General features: G+C 44.5%; 1 protein-coding gene across 39 annotated transcripts in view; it reads right to left on the bottom strand.

The window, feature by feature from the left end:
• adgrb2 (adhesion G protein-coupled receptor B2) overlaps positions 1–16,688 on the bottom strand; it is a 158,320-nt gene that overhangs the window by 55,015 nt on the left and 86,617 nt on the right. For all 39 annotated transcript variants that reach the window (XR_013450928.1, XM_078081120.1, XM_078081134.1 and 36 more), the window contains 10 exons: positions 16,430–16,594; positions 15,048–15,149; positions 13,906–14,012; positions 12,896–13,090; positions 12,563–12,631; positions 12,201–12,309; positions 11,803–11,949; positions 7,928–8,030; positions 6,961–7,063; positions 3,057–3,100 (listed from right to left, as the gene is read on the bottom strand). Coding sequence is in view for 38 of the 39 variants with exons in the window: in XM_078081120.1 (XP_077937246.1) it covers positions 3,057–3,100; positions 6,961–7,063; positions 7,928–8,030; positions 11,803–11,949; positions 12,201–12,309; positions 12,563–12,631; positions 12,896–13,090; positions 13,906–14,012; positions 15,048–15,149; positions 16,430–16,594 (1,144 nt within the window). In the remaining variant the exon portion in view is untranslated. The remainder of the gene's footprint in view (positions 1–3,056; positions 3,101–6,960; positions 7,064–7,927; positions 8,031–11,802; positions 11,950–12,200; positions 12,310–12,562; positions 12,632–12,895; positions 13,091–13,905; positions 14,013–15,047; positions 15,150–16,429; positions 16,595–16,688) is intronic.

Here is a 16,688-nt window from a genome sequence, read left to right as displayed (position 1 = left end):
ACTGAGAGATTTAAGATCATCAGAGGGCGTCAGAAGACGGTCTCACGTCTTTGGCTCCTCTAACCTCCTTTGCCAGCTTCCAACCTTGTAAAACTTTCATGAGAGCTGAACATAACCTTATCTCCTCGAGACGCCCAGGCAAATGAGGGACATTCTGTTGAGTAGTCGGCCACACGGGGGGGGGGGGGGGGGGGGGGGGGGGGCGACTACGACGAGCGCAGCAACTCGGGTGGGCAGATGGTGCAGACATATGGGACTGTTAGGGGGCAAAATAAATAAATAAACACTCACACACAAATACCGAGATGAACTGTGAGTGCCTCAAACCGTTGGCCCGGCGAATGGGAGGGTGTCACCGCGGAAACCGCATGCAGATTTCTAAATGGAGCAATACGGCTGTCCATTGTGAGGGATGACAATGGGCTGCAGAGATTTGAGCTTCTGATTTCAAAGTACTACAATACAAGTGTCCACTGCGCAGATTCCCAGGAAAGGACACACACAGGGTTTTCTGTGCAGGAAATACACTCTTTATTTCCAGGTTATTGATCCAAAGTTATTTCCATCCCCGAGCTGAACTTTTCCCCCGTCTTTCTGGTTCCGCCGCTGCCGTGTTTGCCCTTCCGCCGCATCGCTATCTATACATCCGCCGTCTCTCGCCCCCCCCCCTTGCTCAACCTCAAAGCCTTTGGCTCAGTTCGAGACGGCCGGGTTGAGCCGAGGTGATATCTTCCGGCAAACAAACGGCTGCTTGGTACAAGATGTTCTCTGCCTCCATATCAGCTGCACACTCGCGCCCAGCACCGTAAAGATGTGCTTCCTGGCACAGACGGGCAGGTGAAGGATTATTGAAACGCCGCCACTGTGTAGTCGGTATATATAAAAAGGCATACATGTAAATGCTAATGGTTACGGCTGTGTACCCTGACTGTACATAAAGCAAATCCATGAGTGTATTGACGATATATCCCATATGAGACCATCAGATCTATGATCTGGATTTGCTTCACGGCTTCACACGAGCAGCTTCTGTGCACCAAAACAGCACGTTGTTATGACCTAAGGCTGTTTACACTGAGGCCGTCAGGTCTCGGCACCTGCCGAATAGTAAACCACCGCTGGACGTCATGAATATCCTCGTCGGTTTGGACGAGCAGGAGTAGCAGGCATGACCTTTGAAAATGGACAGACTCTCTGCTCAACGAAGCTCCCGGCTGGTAAACGAATCTGTTATTATAAATGGAGCATTTCTCGTTTTGTCGCTTGTTGCATTTCAGTGTCAAATTAACTAGGTCTCGGTTAGCGTGTGTGTTTGTGTGGCAAAGCTTCTGAGCAAACCGTGTGTGTGCTGCCTACTGCACGTGCCTGCAAACATATTGCCTTATCCCCGAAAAAACACTTGGAGAGTTTTCCACATTCCATCCGGTTTGAGTATATGTTTGGTTGATGAGGCATCGCAGCCACTTTATATTCTGTTTGGCTGTCTGCTTTTGTAATGTCTGTGAATTTAATTTGATTGCTGCTGTAATCTGCCGGCTAGTTTAATTGACTTTGCCGAGCTTTGTTCCTCTCCTACCTTGAAGAAGAGGGGTAGTTGGATAAAATGTCTAACGCTCTCCTGGGAACCCGTGTGCTTCGCTCACCAGAGAGTCTTCCTCTAGAACTGGATAACGTATATTAGGATCTGAAGGCGGAAGCTGAGCTGGCAAGAATATTCATCCATCTTCATGGCAGTGGACAAGCAGGCCCACGGTGATGAAACTTTGCACACATGCATTTGCTCTGATGAGGATTTGTCTTTTGAAAAATCTGTACGATTAATCATTAAATCAAATCATTAGCAAATGCAATTTACAGGGAATAAATGCCAGAGAATCAACCAAACAATGCAACACTTGACAATTTCATCTCCGCTAAATTGAAATGGTAAATGGACTGTACTTTCATCGCGCTTTTCTAGTCCTCCCACCAGTTAAAGCACTTTTCACCCACCCACAGCTGCCCATGTGTGAGAGAACTTACTCACCAATACGGAGACGTAAACCATTTCACACGGCCTTTATCAACATACAATGTTTGCTCACTTATCATGGAGCAGTGTTAAAAAGAATTCAAATGTGACCGGCTCAAAAACTCATCCCGTCATAAAAAGTTAATCTTGATTGGAGACCTAATTATGTTTACTGCCTAATGAAAGGTTGACTCATTGTCTAGATATTCAATGAAATGTTCATCAATATCCTGTCCAGGGTTATATTTTACGGTTATTTCGAGCATATTATTATATATTTAAAAAGCAAATGCTTACTCCGAGCTTGAAACAAGGTTGGTCAAAACTGTGTGTTTAAGTAAAATCACAATCTATTCTAAACCGTCTAGTGTCCTGTAATGAATTACATGCGTGTGGCTTCATACGGTACGCCGAACCTCCAGTGCCGACCTTTCCCACCATCGTAAAAAATAACTTAACTGAAAGCCATCCATCGGCTCCACAAAGAATAATGAGACCATGACCTAGTAGAGTACCAAACCCCCGGCTTAATGGTCCTCAGCACGTTTTACTTTGTTATTGACAAAATAAGTAATCACTATGTGGGTTAATGGTTAAAAGTGCATGATCAATTGTGCCGGTTTAGATGATCTAGTTCACTACATAATACACACACACACACACACTCGATAACAAAAGACTCGGTGCCCTATACAGACAAATGAGAGAAAAATCATCAGGTCAACATGCGGGCTTCGGGCCCCTGATATCAAAATGCTGTTCAAATTTAGTGAAAGCGAAATTAAGTCTCTTACGGGGTGTGAATGAAGGAAAACATTGCAGAAGCCGACCACAACAAAAGGATTTCCATGGAGCCGTGAATGCAGAATGGTGCTTGTTTTCATTGACTCATTTAATTAAGGGAACTTCATTAGACTGTTCTTCAGTTCATTAAGGAATTTCATCTGAATGGGCAAGATCACGCACAAGATAAACACCACGCACGTGCTCCACTGCGCCGCACACTCTCGCATGCACGCCGCGAGAATCACTCAGAGTAACTTACGGGTTGCCATAGTCCCAGACGACGCACTGTGGATCTGATGTACCCTGTAAGACACAGAAGAGGGAGGGGAAGAGGGGAGGAGGGGAGGAGAGGGGGGTAAAAGCTGTTATTGCTAGTCGAGAAGAAGAGTGAGAGAAGACAGAATAGCTGGTTGCCAGAGGAGGAAGAGTGATGCTGCATGGGCGATGAGGAGAGGTAAACAGACAATGAAAGATGCTGATTGAGATGGACGTGGTGGTGGTGGGGAGGGGGGGGGGGCGAAGAGTCATTGTCAGGGGACAGAGCAGCAAATGGCTGCTGCTGCAAAAAGAAAGTAGGTTCTCGAAGGAATTGAGAGGCCGAGAAGAGGCCATTCCGTGGACAATGATGAACTGCAAGTTGGGGGTATAAAGATAACATTCCAACCAGTTGTGGATAAGCAATTGCATTTTTTTTTTACCTAACGTGCAACCAGAGTGAAAAGTGGTGACGAACAATTGAGTAACTTTGAGGCAGTAAAATGCACTTCAGTATAACACATTTATTTCATATACTATATGCTATATTCTGAGAAGGAAATGGACCACGTATTGTAAAGTCCCACAACACCTCACAGCAGTCGGATCGGTGGGGATTTTCTATCCAGCTCAGTCTTAATCCATCGACTAGCTGGAGCCCAAAGCCAATGGTTGGGGGGCCGAGAGGCCCGTGAATCATGAGGTAATTTAAAGCTCAGTCACACATGAACAGGAAGACTCCCTGTGACTCAATCAGGGGATCAATATATTTAACTGACTCACAACTGGTTCCACAAGTCCTCTGTGATCTCTGCATTGACTGCTTTTAAAGAGTCGTCTGTGCCCTCTCAACATTGACCAATTGGTTTTGAAGGGGGGGGGGTTCTTCTCTGGATCAAATACATTGATAGGAAAGCCACCCGGTACTCTTTCTCGTCCTTTACAGTCAGTCTGATCTGAAACTAAATTGGGTAGCCACAATTAAAATCCCAGAGATCCCGGTCTATACAAGTCTGTTGGTCCTTCCTGAGTCCTGCACTAAGCCCTTTGCCTTTGAGCTCCCCCTTATGGTAAAGGACATTATAGCAGTATTTCCACAGCCCAACGGAGCTGTTCAGATAAAAAAAATACCATGAAAGTAGTGAACAATTTGAAGATCACCTCTTCCTAAGTGTGAAGGTTAAACTTGTTTATTTTACAAATAACACTAGCCATTTAAATAAGGCCAAAAGGAGAGAAGGAGGCGATGGACACTCCATGCAGCCTGCACCAAAAGGATTTATTCATCTAAAAGTCAAGGTCACTCTTCTCTGAATAACTCTCTGCCTGTCTGAAACTAGGTGGAGGGAATGATGCTAGGATTATGTACACAGGATCAGAGGCTGGGCGATTGATGGATGACGGGGCTTTGTTCTGCCTCATGCGCAGACCGCCGCCAACATTAGATGTCCCTGGGCGGGCATTAGCGCGGCGGGCCCCATTAGCATTCCACTATCAATCAGCATGCATCATGACCCACTGTATTGTGCAGCGTGACTGACACGCGTCTACTCCCACCATGTCTGCCTCCCCGTTAGCGCTGATTCGTAGCGTAATGACGGCGTCTGCGTGACTGATGCACCTCAAAACGGAGGGACGCGTGTCTGATTGTAACAGCTGCGTTTGTGACGGTAATAATGGCAAAAACCTCAACAGCTCTCTTTTACTTTCCGAAGGAGCGGCCATTTTGTTCAGGGTATTCATGTTGCGGTAAATCGCTTAAATGCTTATTGACTGTGAATATGGAGAAGATGAGGAACATAAATGCGAAGGCTAAGTGAAGAACAGCTAGAGGACGGCGCCCGGGTCTACTGGTCCACTTTAAATAGATGAGGAGTTGGGAGCAGATGTCCTCCCAGTGAAGACCTGTCCGAGAAGAGACCCCTACAGTGAACCCCCCCATCGAGAGCGTAGCCTCGGGCAGCTGCTGCCCTGGCAATGCTGCAGGAGCGAGGTGTTTCTACAACTGCCAAGGTCGACATCTAGAGCGCTGCCGCTGAAGACCATGACAGGAGACTCCGCTCTCGCTTTCATTCCTTCGCCTTCACTGGTTCCCTTCATCATTTCCGACGAATGAAGTTCAGGCCAAGCTGAGAAATGATCGACATACGTTATTTCGGTTCACTTTCAGTAGTTTTCACCGAAAACACTAGTTTAACTTCAGAGCTACCTGGACGTTTTACAATGTGGTCGGTCTTTACGCTGAGCTATGCGAACGGGCCGCTAGCTGTGGCTTCATACCGAGATGGTATCGATCTACTCATACAACTCTCGGCCTTACAATTTGCCAGATGATGGAAAAACTGCACAATCAATTCAGTGCAAAACATAAATACATTCTTTTTTAGTTATAAAAAAACACTGGGCATTGATTTTTTGCTTTAAGGAGGAACTAAAACACTAACTAAATCAAAAGCAATCACAGATATGAATACTGGTTTGCATTTCAAATTAAACAAATTGATATTTTACTAATGACTCGTCTTGTGCAGTAACATTACATTTTTTGTATGGGAGACATATATAGTAATTTTCAAATGACCTCAACCAAATATTCCTCGTGAGGTTGGTTATTGTGGAGATGAACTTCTTCCATGTATTTGAGACACTTTTGAATAGCTGTTTTTATAAAGTGGAGACGTGGAGTCCTTTCCCAGACGGGCTCTAATGAAAACGCACTATTCAGGTGCTTTACGATAAATAACCATTCTGGTGGGTGTCCGCTACTTCAGGAAAACAAAAGCACCTCAAGTCAGGATATCTCAGCCTCTCTTCACATCTCCAAAATGCTGGGGGGAATGATGCAAAATAGTGGTAGTGTCCCTTTAAGCAGGATGAGAGATCCCTCACAAACACCAGTCTCAGGTACGCATGTGTGCACCCCAGGCAGTACTGCGCTGGCGCTGTCTGTCCTCAGCGGGTCCCCGGGTTTATCAGTCCAAAGCAGAGAGCTTGGATCAGCATTAAGACATCTTTCGCCAGACAGCGGGTGAGAAACCTTCAGTGCCACTGCTTTGCCAAAAGTGTTAAAAAGCAGAATAACAGGGCGATAAAGGATAGAGGCATCTAAAGGAAATGCCATAATTAAGTAATGAATCAGTGGTTTAAAGCGGTGAGTGAGATGGAGTGGCGGCGGATGGAGAATGAATACAAAGTCTTTATAATAAAACGGTCTGCAATTATTTTGTCCCTCGGGTCATGGTTGACACAGCAAGAAAACGATTTCACTGGAAGATTTAACTGTGTGTTTCTGTCGTCTAGATAAAACCATTAAATATATTAAACTTTATTTTGAAAATCTTTGCCCACCTTTGCGCATAAGAATGTTTAATGAAACCTAACGTTGCATCTTATTGAGGTCATGAAGAGTGGCTCTCATTAAACTTGCACTTGAAGACACCACACGAGTCATTTATAATAACACACTCTGCTGTAATATAAACTGAATAGGCACCAGGAGACACTACGGTAAAAGGAAGTCAAAAAAGGTCTGCATTTATTCAGGCTATTGCAGCACTATGGCACTTTATAGCATGCAGCACTTTCTCTTTCTTCTTCAGCTGGAAGGTAAGGAATCCCTTTAAGCATCAACTGTGTTTTTTGGGCCAAGCTTAAAATTAAAGTAAAAAAAAAAAAAAAGTGCCTTATGGAAGTTTTTTTTTGCAATACTTTAATTTCAATGAGAGAGTAAGAGTTTTTACTGGTGCTTTATAGCTACGAACTCATCTGGTTTGGGGAAGTTTTGATAATAAAAGCAATCTCCCTCACAGTCTTGAAATGGGCCACTATTTTGTGATGCTGTAAAGCTACCAAACACTGTTTTTGTTTTGGGCTGGGGAATGCCAGAGATGAATAAAGGAAAAACTTACATTAAAAAGGGGAGCCAGCTCCACCACCACCATGGGCTTGCTGGGTTGCAGTTCCGGACGTATCGTCACTGTAAGGATCTTGGAGTTGATCACTGCAGGGAGGCTGGGAAGACACGCACAAAGAAAACATTGTTTTTTTTTTTTTAAAGAACTGTGAATTCAAGTTTGGTTCAAACTGTTTGTATGATTTTGAAGGACACGGAAAAAAAAAGTACTGCTGAGTTGTTTTATTATGCTGTTTGTCACACACACAAACTCAGAAACAGGCGTATCGAGTACCCCGCTATGCTTCTGATGTATTTTGAGTGTGTATGCAGAAATGTATAAATAAAAATATCATTAGAAAGGGATTAAGGGGGAGCTAGCGACTGAGTGAAAACGGAACAGGGGCCCTATTGCAATTCAGCAGAGCCACAGGGAGAAAAGGGTCCACCTCAACCACAAACAAGGCCGCCGACCTGGGAAAAAAAGAAAAGGGCCACGGGCCAGCACACACACACACACCAGATCACAGTGGCGTTTTGACAACCTCCTCATTCCTCCTCTCTTCTATTTTTGCATGTGCCATACTAGTTTTAGAACCCATTAGGCCAGAACCCATCCAAAGACCACTGTACTCTAAAAATACTGACATGCAAAACAAAGTTAAAACATCGAGGGAAATGTAGTTTCTTTTTTGGGAGATCCAAGACATTCGGCAGACACAAGGACAGGAGGGAAGCAATAGAGATATCATGAGAGAGGAAACATATGTAGAATTGGAGGTTGGAATTAGATAGAGAAGAAACAGATGAAAGTGCACGGAAATAGAAAGGAAGTGAGAAGGGGAAAAAAATATGTAGAGGATGGATGTTGTTGGAGAAAGGGTTTCAGAAAAAGATGCAGAAAGCCCAAACGAAAGGAAAGGAAAAGTACCATCAGTTGAGACATTTGTGAAAAAGTAAGACGACTTAGTCAGCGGACTCACTTTGGTGCTGGCAAGATGACGCCCAACGTCCTGTACAAGATGGCTCCAATGACATAGTACATTGGAGACTCTGGCTCCGCCTCCGTCTCCGTCTCTGTGCGCTCTGAAACACAATGTGACCAATCAGCATAACCAGATGGCATGGTTTACCTAAATCGTCTTCAAAATCTATCACAAAAAAAATGTCATCTTCACCTACAGCACTTGTGCAAAGACGCAGGATTCTGAAGATGTCTTTTTTTTGAACAAGTACAGCTAGAGATCTATGGACTTGCTAAACTCATGTGTCGGATCAAGGGACCATTGCAGCAAATTAATCATTCAAATATCAGCAGGTTGTATGTTGACTGGGAAGATATAGGAAATGACATTTTAAACCAATCTGACATTTAAATCAGAGGTTGGAGAGAGCAGCCATTTGTTATTTTATGTAAATAAACTAGATACAAATCTATTAGTTGATAAAAGAAATGGGGAGTGATTTCGATTCGTGGCATCAACCCACAATTGCATCCTCATTTACATTAACTGGCGCTGATAAATGCTCTGTTGACAACATAAAAATAGGAAGAGTCAGTTAATTGCAGCGCTTGGCATGACAGCCACATATTCCATGCTTGGACTCCTGAGCTTAAAATGTTTCACTTTATCAAGTGCAAGATCTTGGTTTCACACTGTGTGTGGGTGAATGCACAATTTATGTCAACTGCTTTGTCTTTTAGCAGCTCAACTATTACTCAGCAGAAGCATCATTTCTAAAACCAACTCCATTATTTTAAAAACTGTCAATAAAGCAAAATTGTCCGCGCATCTTTAAATCTTATTTCCAATGTTTCAAATCCCCTTTCTTCCTCCTCAGCGCTCTTCCTGATATTTGTGCTTTACAACCCCAACATTCCCCTTGGTGTTCTTTTGGCAAAAAGAGACGGGGCTCCCAAGGAGAAGTGGTGTTCCTCTGTAAATGTCACTTTGTTTAATGTGAAGAAAGCAAAGGGGAAACGGGGAGGGGGGAGGGGGAGAGGTCATGTTGAGGGATTCCACTCCCTCCTTTGCCCTTTCAGGCTGAGAGAAGCAAGAGAGGAGCATTGGCACAGCGAGGGGAAGAGAAAGAGGGGGGCCGATGGTATCAGACAAACAGGGTGACTCGTCCAAAATCTGTCTGCCTGCTGAAGAGGTAATATTCAGAAAGCTACGCAAGGTGCGAAAAGAGGGAGAGACGGAAAGATCTCAACAGTGTGGGAGGCGGGGGGGAGTGGGGCAAGATGATGGATCCTAATTGGACAGTGTCTGCAAAGGCATGCAAATGAGAAAGTCAGTGTATTGTGGGTAAATGGTAAATCACTGGATGATGGGGTGTGTGGGGGGGGCTACTCCTACGCAAGAGGATGATTAATACCACAAAAGCACTCAATCACCAAACCCTAATTTCCCATGAACAGACCTTTTGTCACTCTCCGCTGGCTGAACACCTAAATGATTGGTGGTCAGCTGTAATCCAGCAAAACGGTAAACCGCCAGTCAGCAGCTGTGAACTTCAATATGCTATTTGTCAGGAAAAGATATGCTTGGAGTTGATGCGGCGCCACGATTTTGTGGTTTTAATCAAAGACCGAAAAGCTCCCTCCAAACAGTTCTATCGGAGCTTCTCCTTTCATTCTTTCCTGGCTTCTTTCCGCTCGGTGTTCGATGTTTTCACCTTCGGAAACGGCACAGACGTGTTTTAAGAAAGAGCACTTTGGAAGAGCATTCATTCCACGCAACAGTAAAGCTCAGAAAAATTATATAAAAACTACAATGGTGTCTTTAAGGGTCAGTGATTTCATTATTTGCAGCATTACCAAATACCATGTATTTGACCAAACTAGTCATGCTGTTGATTGTTGTGCGAATAGAACATGCTATTCATTACTTTGCCAAAAGGTAAACGAGACGATCGGTAACACTTGCATCTCAGTATATAACACGTGGAGCTGGAAGCAGGACTTCATTAGCTTAATTAGATGGGAAGCAGGAGTTAATAGGTGTCAACCTTACAAAGATCAGCAACACGCCTACCAACACCTCCGTAGCCACCGAGGTAATACTCGGTTTACCGTGCAGGGAGCTGTATTATCATTCCAGGAGTTCTGTTTATGTATTTGTAGTATTAGTATTAAGAAATTGTTGAATGTACCAGAAGGTAGAGTTTCAAACTTGAAAGAGAGCCATGCTTCTGTTTGGCCATTTGCCATTTGTTTAAGCTGAGTAAGTATTTCACTTTTTTTTTTGTTGTATCTCTGTGCTTGATGGAAAGACCTGAAAGTGGCATCACTATCCTCACCTCTCCCTTTCTCAAAAGAAAAACGCGGCCTTTTCCCTAAAACGTCAAACATTTCCGATCGGATACAAAACTTTTACTTCGGCAGCAAACCGCAAATTCTCTGCTCACCGGTAATATTTGGAGATTCAAGTCTGCCTCTAATCACCGCAATGATTACCATCCTCTCACCGGGAATCAGGTATTATAAATATGGTCATTGCCGGCTGGTAGGTTTGGGTATGCATGTGCGTGTGCGTGTGTGTGTGTGTGTAGCTGTGAATGTGTGAGAAAGAGAGACACAGGGAGTTTGTCACTTTAAAAAAAACGGTGAGAAAGATTCCCAGCCTCTGCCCAGTGAAGCGATTCATGAACCCATCAATTGGCTGCGTGCATGTGCGAGTGTGTGCGCACGGGCACGCACAAAAGTGCCAAAGGGCCCTCATGAACACATTTAAGCTGTCCATCGGAGATAGGCTTTCATTATGGGTTAAATGAACCAATCAAGCGAAGACCCCAATGAACAGCCATGGGAAGAGGCACAGTTCCCACGAATATAACTAATAACGCTATAACAACAACATGCAGTTCAGATGAAACAATTTGTGCAAAAAAAGGCATCGGCACGGGCCGAATGACATAGGAATGAATAGCAGAGGTAATTCCATGTAGCCGATCACTTTTATTGCACAGCCGCGAACAACCCATTCAATCTAAAAGGAGAACCGTAACATAATAACATTCATCCTTTGGAATATTGGAGTTTGCTGGAAAAAACGCATGAGCCGGTTGTGTTTTACGGAAGCAAGACGGACGGTTGGCTGGAAGAAGAGCGCCGCACAAGCGTATTGCGTAGTGCATGATAACGAGAGGGCGAGTACGTGAGCGCAGGTGAGGCGGTCTTGAACGCCAATCAAAGGCGAGTCTGTGTCATCAGAGAGAGTCAGAGGTCAAAGAAAGCTGGGCTCTCGCGGGCCTGCAGCCTCTCTGAACTTTAATTCGGTCGTGGGGCGGGTTGCCAGACAGGATGTCTGCCAGTGTAATTTCCAGTGGGTAATGACCTTTGCCTTTAGTCAGCGCTGGGTAATATCTGCCACAGCAATTCTTGACTAATATAAGACTCCTCTTAACAAAACCGCTCTTAAGCTTCCGGTGGTTTTCTTTCCGGCGATTTGACACACTTTCTCTCACAGATGAAAGACCTGCATCTCTTTGAGAAGCCCTCCAGACCTTCTTTCCGGTCCCAATTATTCTCAGCGTTACCCTTCGACATCCTGGAGAAGCTCTCTATCTGCTTTCATGAGGACACATGTCTGAGAGTTGGAATCACCACAGCGATAGCTTTTTGATCCGACCTCGGCTGGTGAGAGGGTTAAGGGGTGACAACATGTTCTCTTGCTTACTAAAGAGGAGGAGTGAGGATGACGAGTAAAAAAAGATCTAGATCACGATTACCGACGACTTCTCTAGAAAAAAAACGCTATACAACTGATGTTGTGTTTTATGTACACTACATAGGCTGACCGAGCCTGTGTGTTAATATATTATATTATTTGGCAGCCATATTTATCTTGCTTACCTTCAGCTGGGGTGACAAAGACCTCTTTTGGGATGTAGAGCTTGTCCTCTGCAGTTCTGGCCCAGTCCTTCATACCTCTCCGGCCCTTCATGGGGAAATTGATATCACTGGAAACTGCTGACACCGGCTCTCGCTGGACGGTAATCACTGTAGAAGTAAAAGGGATATCACATGGAGTCAGAAAACAACCGCCATAATATCTGAACAGATAAAATAGATCATTTGAAAATGGCTTTTTGAAATAAAGATCTCGGGTGAGCTTAACTGAGGATGAACAACAGTGAAACCATGTAACTCACATTCTGATCTTATCTGGAGAATTATGTGAATAGTGTCTGCTTTTTTGTTTTTATCTGACTGTCATTCTTTGTCGTGTGGCAGCGTTGTGTGGTGCTTACTGAGGTTGCTGGTGACCACCAGGAAACTCTGGAAAGGCTTCTGGGCTTCACCGATGAGGTGAATGAAATCCTCTATTATTCTCATCAGCAAAGCAGCACCGGGAGTGACCTGGTGATCGTGGGGGCGGAGCGAGGTTAGCAGCGTTCACGGCGTAGTCGGAATAATTACCCCGTGCAAACTTTCTGCATCGCCCACTGAAACATTTTCATCCTCTACATTATTGCATTTGTGTTCCGGGGCGGTAAATTGCAACCAAGTGGGATATAGTATCAAATTATAACCACATTTAGGATTAACATAGTAGGCGGCTATTGATTATGGGGAAGCGCTATATATAGAGCTAAACACAGAGAAGCCTCACCTGGTGGGCGTCCTCCCATTTCTCAAGATTTTCCATGTCCAACATCAGGCTTAAAACCTGGAAGAATTTCTAGACAGAAAACAAAGATGTGGTTAATGCAGCAAAGCCGTTCCTTTTTGGTAATTCCTTCTGTTTGCATGTGCATTAAAAAGTTAGCTATTGCCCCCTAAAGTATTAGCCTGCACCCACCAACCAACAGTACTGCTGCAGAATATCTGTGACTGAATGTTGTTAGACATGAAAAAATATCCGTCAACCCTCTTAAAAGCTGTGAAAAGACCAAAACGATGATGAAAGGTGGGGGGGTGGGGGGGGCTCAGAGGCTGAGCTTACCTGCACGTCGTCGGTAGCTGGGATGTAGGTTGCTCTTTTGAAGGTGTCCGTCACATTTCGCAGGATCTCCGTGGAAAAGAGAAGGTCACCACTGTAGTAGCTCCTCCTCTGCAAGAGCTCCAGGAGACTCCTAACGATCTGAGACATCCCCTCCCCGGCCAGGGTCCTCTGACCCTTCGCGAGATGCTCTCGTAACTACAATGCACAGAGAGGAAGAGACATTCAGAGGACTCGAGGGGTCTCGCCTGTGTTTGTAGCATAGCGAGAGGATTCCATGCACTTACTGTCACGAACAGAGAGCAAAGCAAGGATTAGTTTTTTTTTTACATCAAATCAAAGGACGACTTAGGACGTGAGTTCAGATGGGTGTTTCGGGACTGTGGGACATACAGAAGATTCACGTTTGGATTTTTGTGCTTGTGATTAAAATAGGTGAGCAGCTGCTCAACACGTATAGCGAAAGCAAGACTGTGAATGTGAAGTTCAGAGAGAGAGAGAGAGAGAGACTGCAAGAAGTGAAGATAACAGCAATCACATACAATTAATTATTGACTCCTGGTGTTAATGAAAGGTTGGAACAGAAGCTAACAGTGCAATCAGCTCCGTCACGTACAATCCATGACCCCATCTCCCTCTGCCATCATCGAGGAGATGAGATAGGGTTGAAGTTCACAGAGTAGGAAAATAGTCTCCCTGATGAACACATTCATTAGCTACGTTCATTAAATGATAGAGTGTGAGTGCAAAGCTCTCGGAAAGCTAATTAGAGATACCGGTAAAACCCTGAGTAGTGTTTTGCATAAACTTCTTACAAAAGAAAGATGAACACAGGTACATAATGGGGGGGAAAAAAAGAAGAAAAACTGAGACGGAATTCTTCACACAGGAGACGGTGAAGTTTGATGAAGATGAGTTGTGATAGAAGGTGAACTAACTGGCTCAAATGAAGGACGAATGGTCTTCTTGTTGAAGAGTTTCAGAGTGTGTAGTAGTGGAAGGAGGCAACTTACAGATACATGTAAATGTCTATATTCAAATGAGACGCATCTGGCGAAGCTCGGAGGACCCCAGAAAGCAACTCCGTTATTGTCCAGCATGCAACGACGACTAGCAGATCCTAGACAAAGAGAGGAGCAGAGAAAAAACGTCCATATCACAAATTCAGAAAGTCTGAGAACACATAATGACTGTGAGTCAGGAAAGCCTTGATCTATTGTGAATGAACCTGTCATTGTGAGTACTATGCACATGAAGGGTAAATGAAGAACAATTTTTGTACAAAAAAATGAATTCTAGATACAAAAGTTATTCCCATCAATAGCATTCATTTTCCCTAGCCCGATAAATATGCACTCAGTGAACTCTGGCTCTGCGTTTTAGTAAGAGAGACGCGTAATTAAACTAGTTTCATGGCTAATTGAATTGAGTGCATTTATTTACCTTCAATGTAATGCGTGTGAAGTTTAAATGGTTTTCTGGCACGCTACCAAATCCATGCAGTCCTCTTTGGATGTCAGAGCGCACACCGTGTATGAACACATACACATTGAACATATACCCGTTGAAGTGTGGAACAACGGGTCTATTACAGGTGTTCTCAACCACATCTGCTTTTTGCTTTCTCACAAAGTCTAAAAAGAATTGATGGTTGCTCTTGCTTTGTCGTTTCTTCTTTATTTCTCTCCTTGTATCTGGCTAACATTAACTGCCGAGTTGTAGGATGCAATTTACGGGGGGGGGTAACAAACTTGCGTTTGTCTTTCCGGATTTTATTTTAGGCCAGTTAACATCTGAAAATAGTTTGTCTTGTGGATTTATTTTTGATTGAGTTTGAGTGTTTGTTGTTTCTGACTCTCTCTTAACTAGGTCTGATCACAAATACTACCCGATACCTTTCTTTTCCCCACTGTAGCTAGCTCGGCTCATGCTAACTACAAGGTGATCCGGTTTGTTTACCTAATTAATAAAAATCAATGACAGACATTTTCTGTTCTGCCTCTGCGTTTGTGTTAAATATTGCTTATGCTAACTACACAGTAACAGGGGGCAGAAACCTCTGCTGGACATGTTTTAATCCTATCTGGTTTGAGTAATTGATTACATTACGTAACATCAACTCAAGAGTTTTATAAAATACCATCATGCAACTAACCAGTAGTGTTGGTTGGACACTTGTTGTAGACGGTTTCTCCAGCTGAGGCTCTCTTCCATGACATGGAGAGAAGATGCTCTTCTTTACATATCTCATGAGGAGCTGTAGAGGTGGGTGAGAAATACATTGAAAGGGCGAAATGAAGCACAGTCTGGTTGGCACGCGGAAACTAATAAAAATCACCACGCGCACGCTGCCACAGACACACCGTCGTGGCAGCAAAAAAAAAAAAAGCGGGAGACGGAGAAGCACAAAAAACAAGATTCAAATCAATGTTCTCCTGCAGCAGCTCCCAATCTTATTCCCTTGTACATTTCTCAGTGCTCTCTATCAGTGTCACTGCCTCCGTACAGTATCTCATTCCCTCTTCATCTTAGCCCTTCTCTTTATTCATCTATTTTCCCCCTCCCTTCTCTTTCATAACCCTGATGAAAAATCGGGTGAGAGCACTCTGAAGATATTCCGGTGGGGGGAACAGGGGGGTAGAGGGGGGGGAGGGGGGGCAGACGAATGTTGGCAGCATCGATGCAGAGAGATGAAGAGGGACGCAGACGGGGGCGGAGAGGGAGAGGGAGAGAGAAAGAGAGAGAAAGAGACGCTGAAAGCTAGAAAATGTGATATGTTCCCCTGAAATGCCAACAGATGAGATCCCCGTCTTGTGTAAAAGAGGTTTGGGAGCTACTCAAAACAAAGAGGTCACGGAGGAGGCTGCACTCAGAAGATTATTATTTGGAGCTTGTCGGGGCTCAAAGCAAGCAAATACACATGTGGCATTCGGGCTCGCGCAGAAGATGCACTTTCATTTGAAAAACGCACGCGCCGCTTCAGTCAAAAGGTATGCTTATTAAAACACGCTATTTTCTGCAGCTGCTGACACTCTGACATTAGACGTCTACCCCACTAACAGGCAGAGAAACAGAAACGAGAGAAAGCAAGCGAAAGGTGTGATGGAAACAGTGCTAAAGAGGAGGGATGCGAGGAGAGTATCCTCGCAGGTAACTTGAGAGGATACATGGAAAGCACGAGCAGGGGGAGGAAGTGCGAAATCAATCAATCAATAACGAGGCAAATATGGACGAGTAGGTGAATTGACAGACAAGAGGCATAAAGATTAGATTGTAGTAGGAGCCTTTGGCTGTGGTGCGAACCACTGGGAATCACTTCTGCCGGACAAATAGTGTGAATTTGTAAAGTTTGGGCTCACACAGATACACGGCACACGCTTTTCTCTCTCATAGGGATCAGTGCACCCACGCAAAAAAAAACTAAACAAAATGTTTCAGGCAAAAAATGTGTGTGATTTTCAAGCAGCCCGAGTATGTACGTAGGCATCCCTACATTGAGCTCCTCAGCTCTCTTGTCACACACACACACACACTGACCAGGGCACTTCTTCTCATTACAGGACCGGACCTCCTCTCCCGAGCCGTCGCACTGGTAGCCCTGCAGTCCGCTGCCTTCACACATCCTGAAGCGACGCTGGGAACCGGAGTCGCACGTCTTGCTGCAGAGACTCCAGTGGTTCCAGTTGCCCCAGTTACCTCCACCTGGAGCCCCAACATGGCACCGCCGGTGAAGTTATGGGAGCGGGGGAACCAGACCGGCGCGTAAGGTTGGAAAAAAAATAAAATAATGGAAGGT

The sequence above is a fragment of the Gasterosteus aculeatus genome, chromosome 10, assembly GCF_964276395.1.
Source record: "Gasterosteus aculeatus chromosome 10, fGasAcu3.hap1.1, whole genome shotgun sequence".
NCBI classification, from domain to species: Eukaryota; Metazoa; Chordata; class Actinopteri; order Perciformes; family Gasterosteidae; genus Gasterosteus; species Gasterosteus aculeatus.
This window is presented reverse-complemented; position numbering and strand designations above follow the sequence as displayed.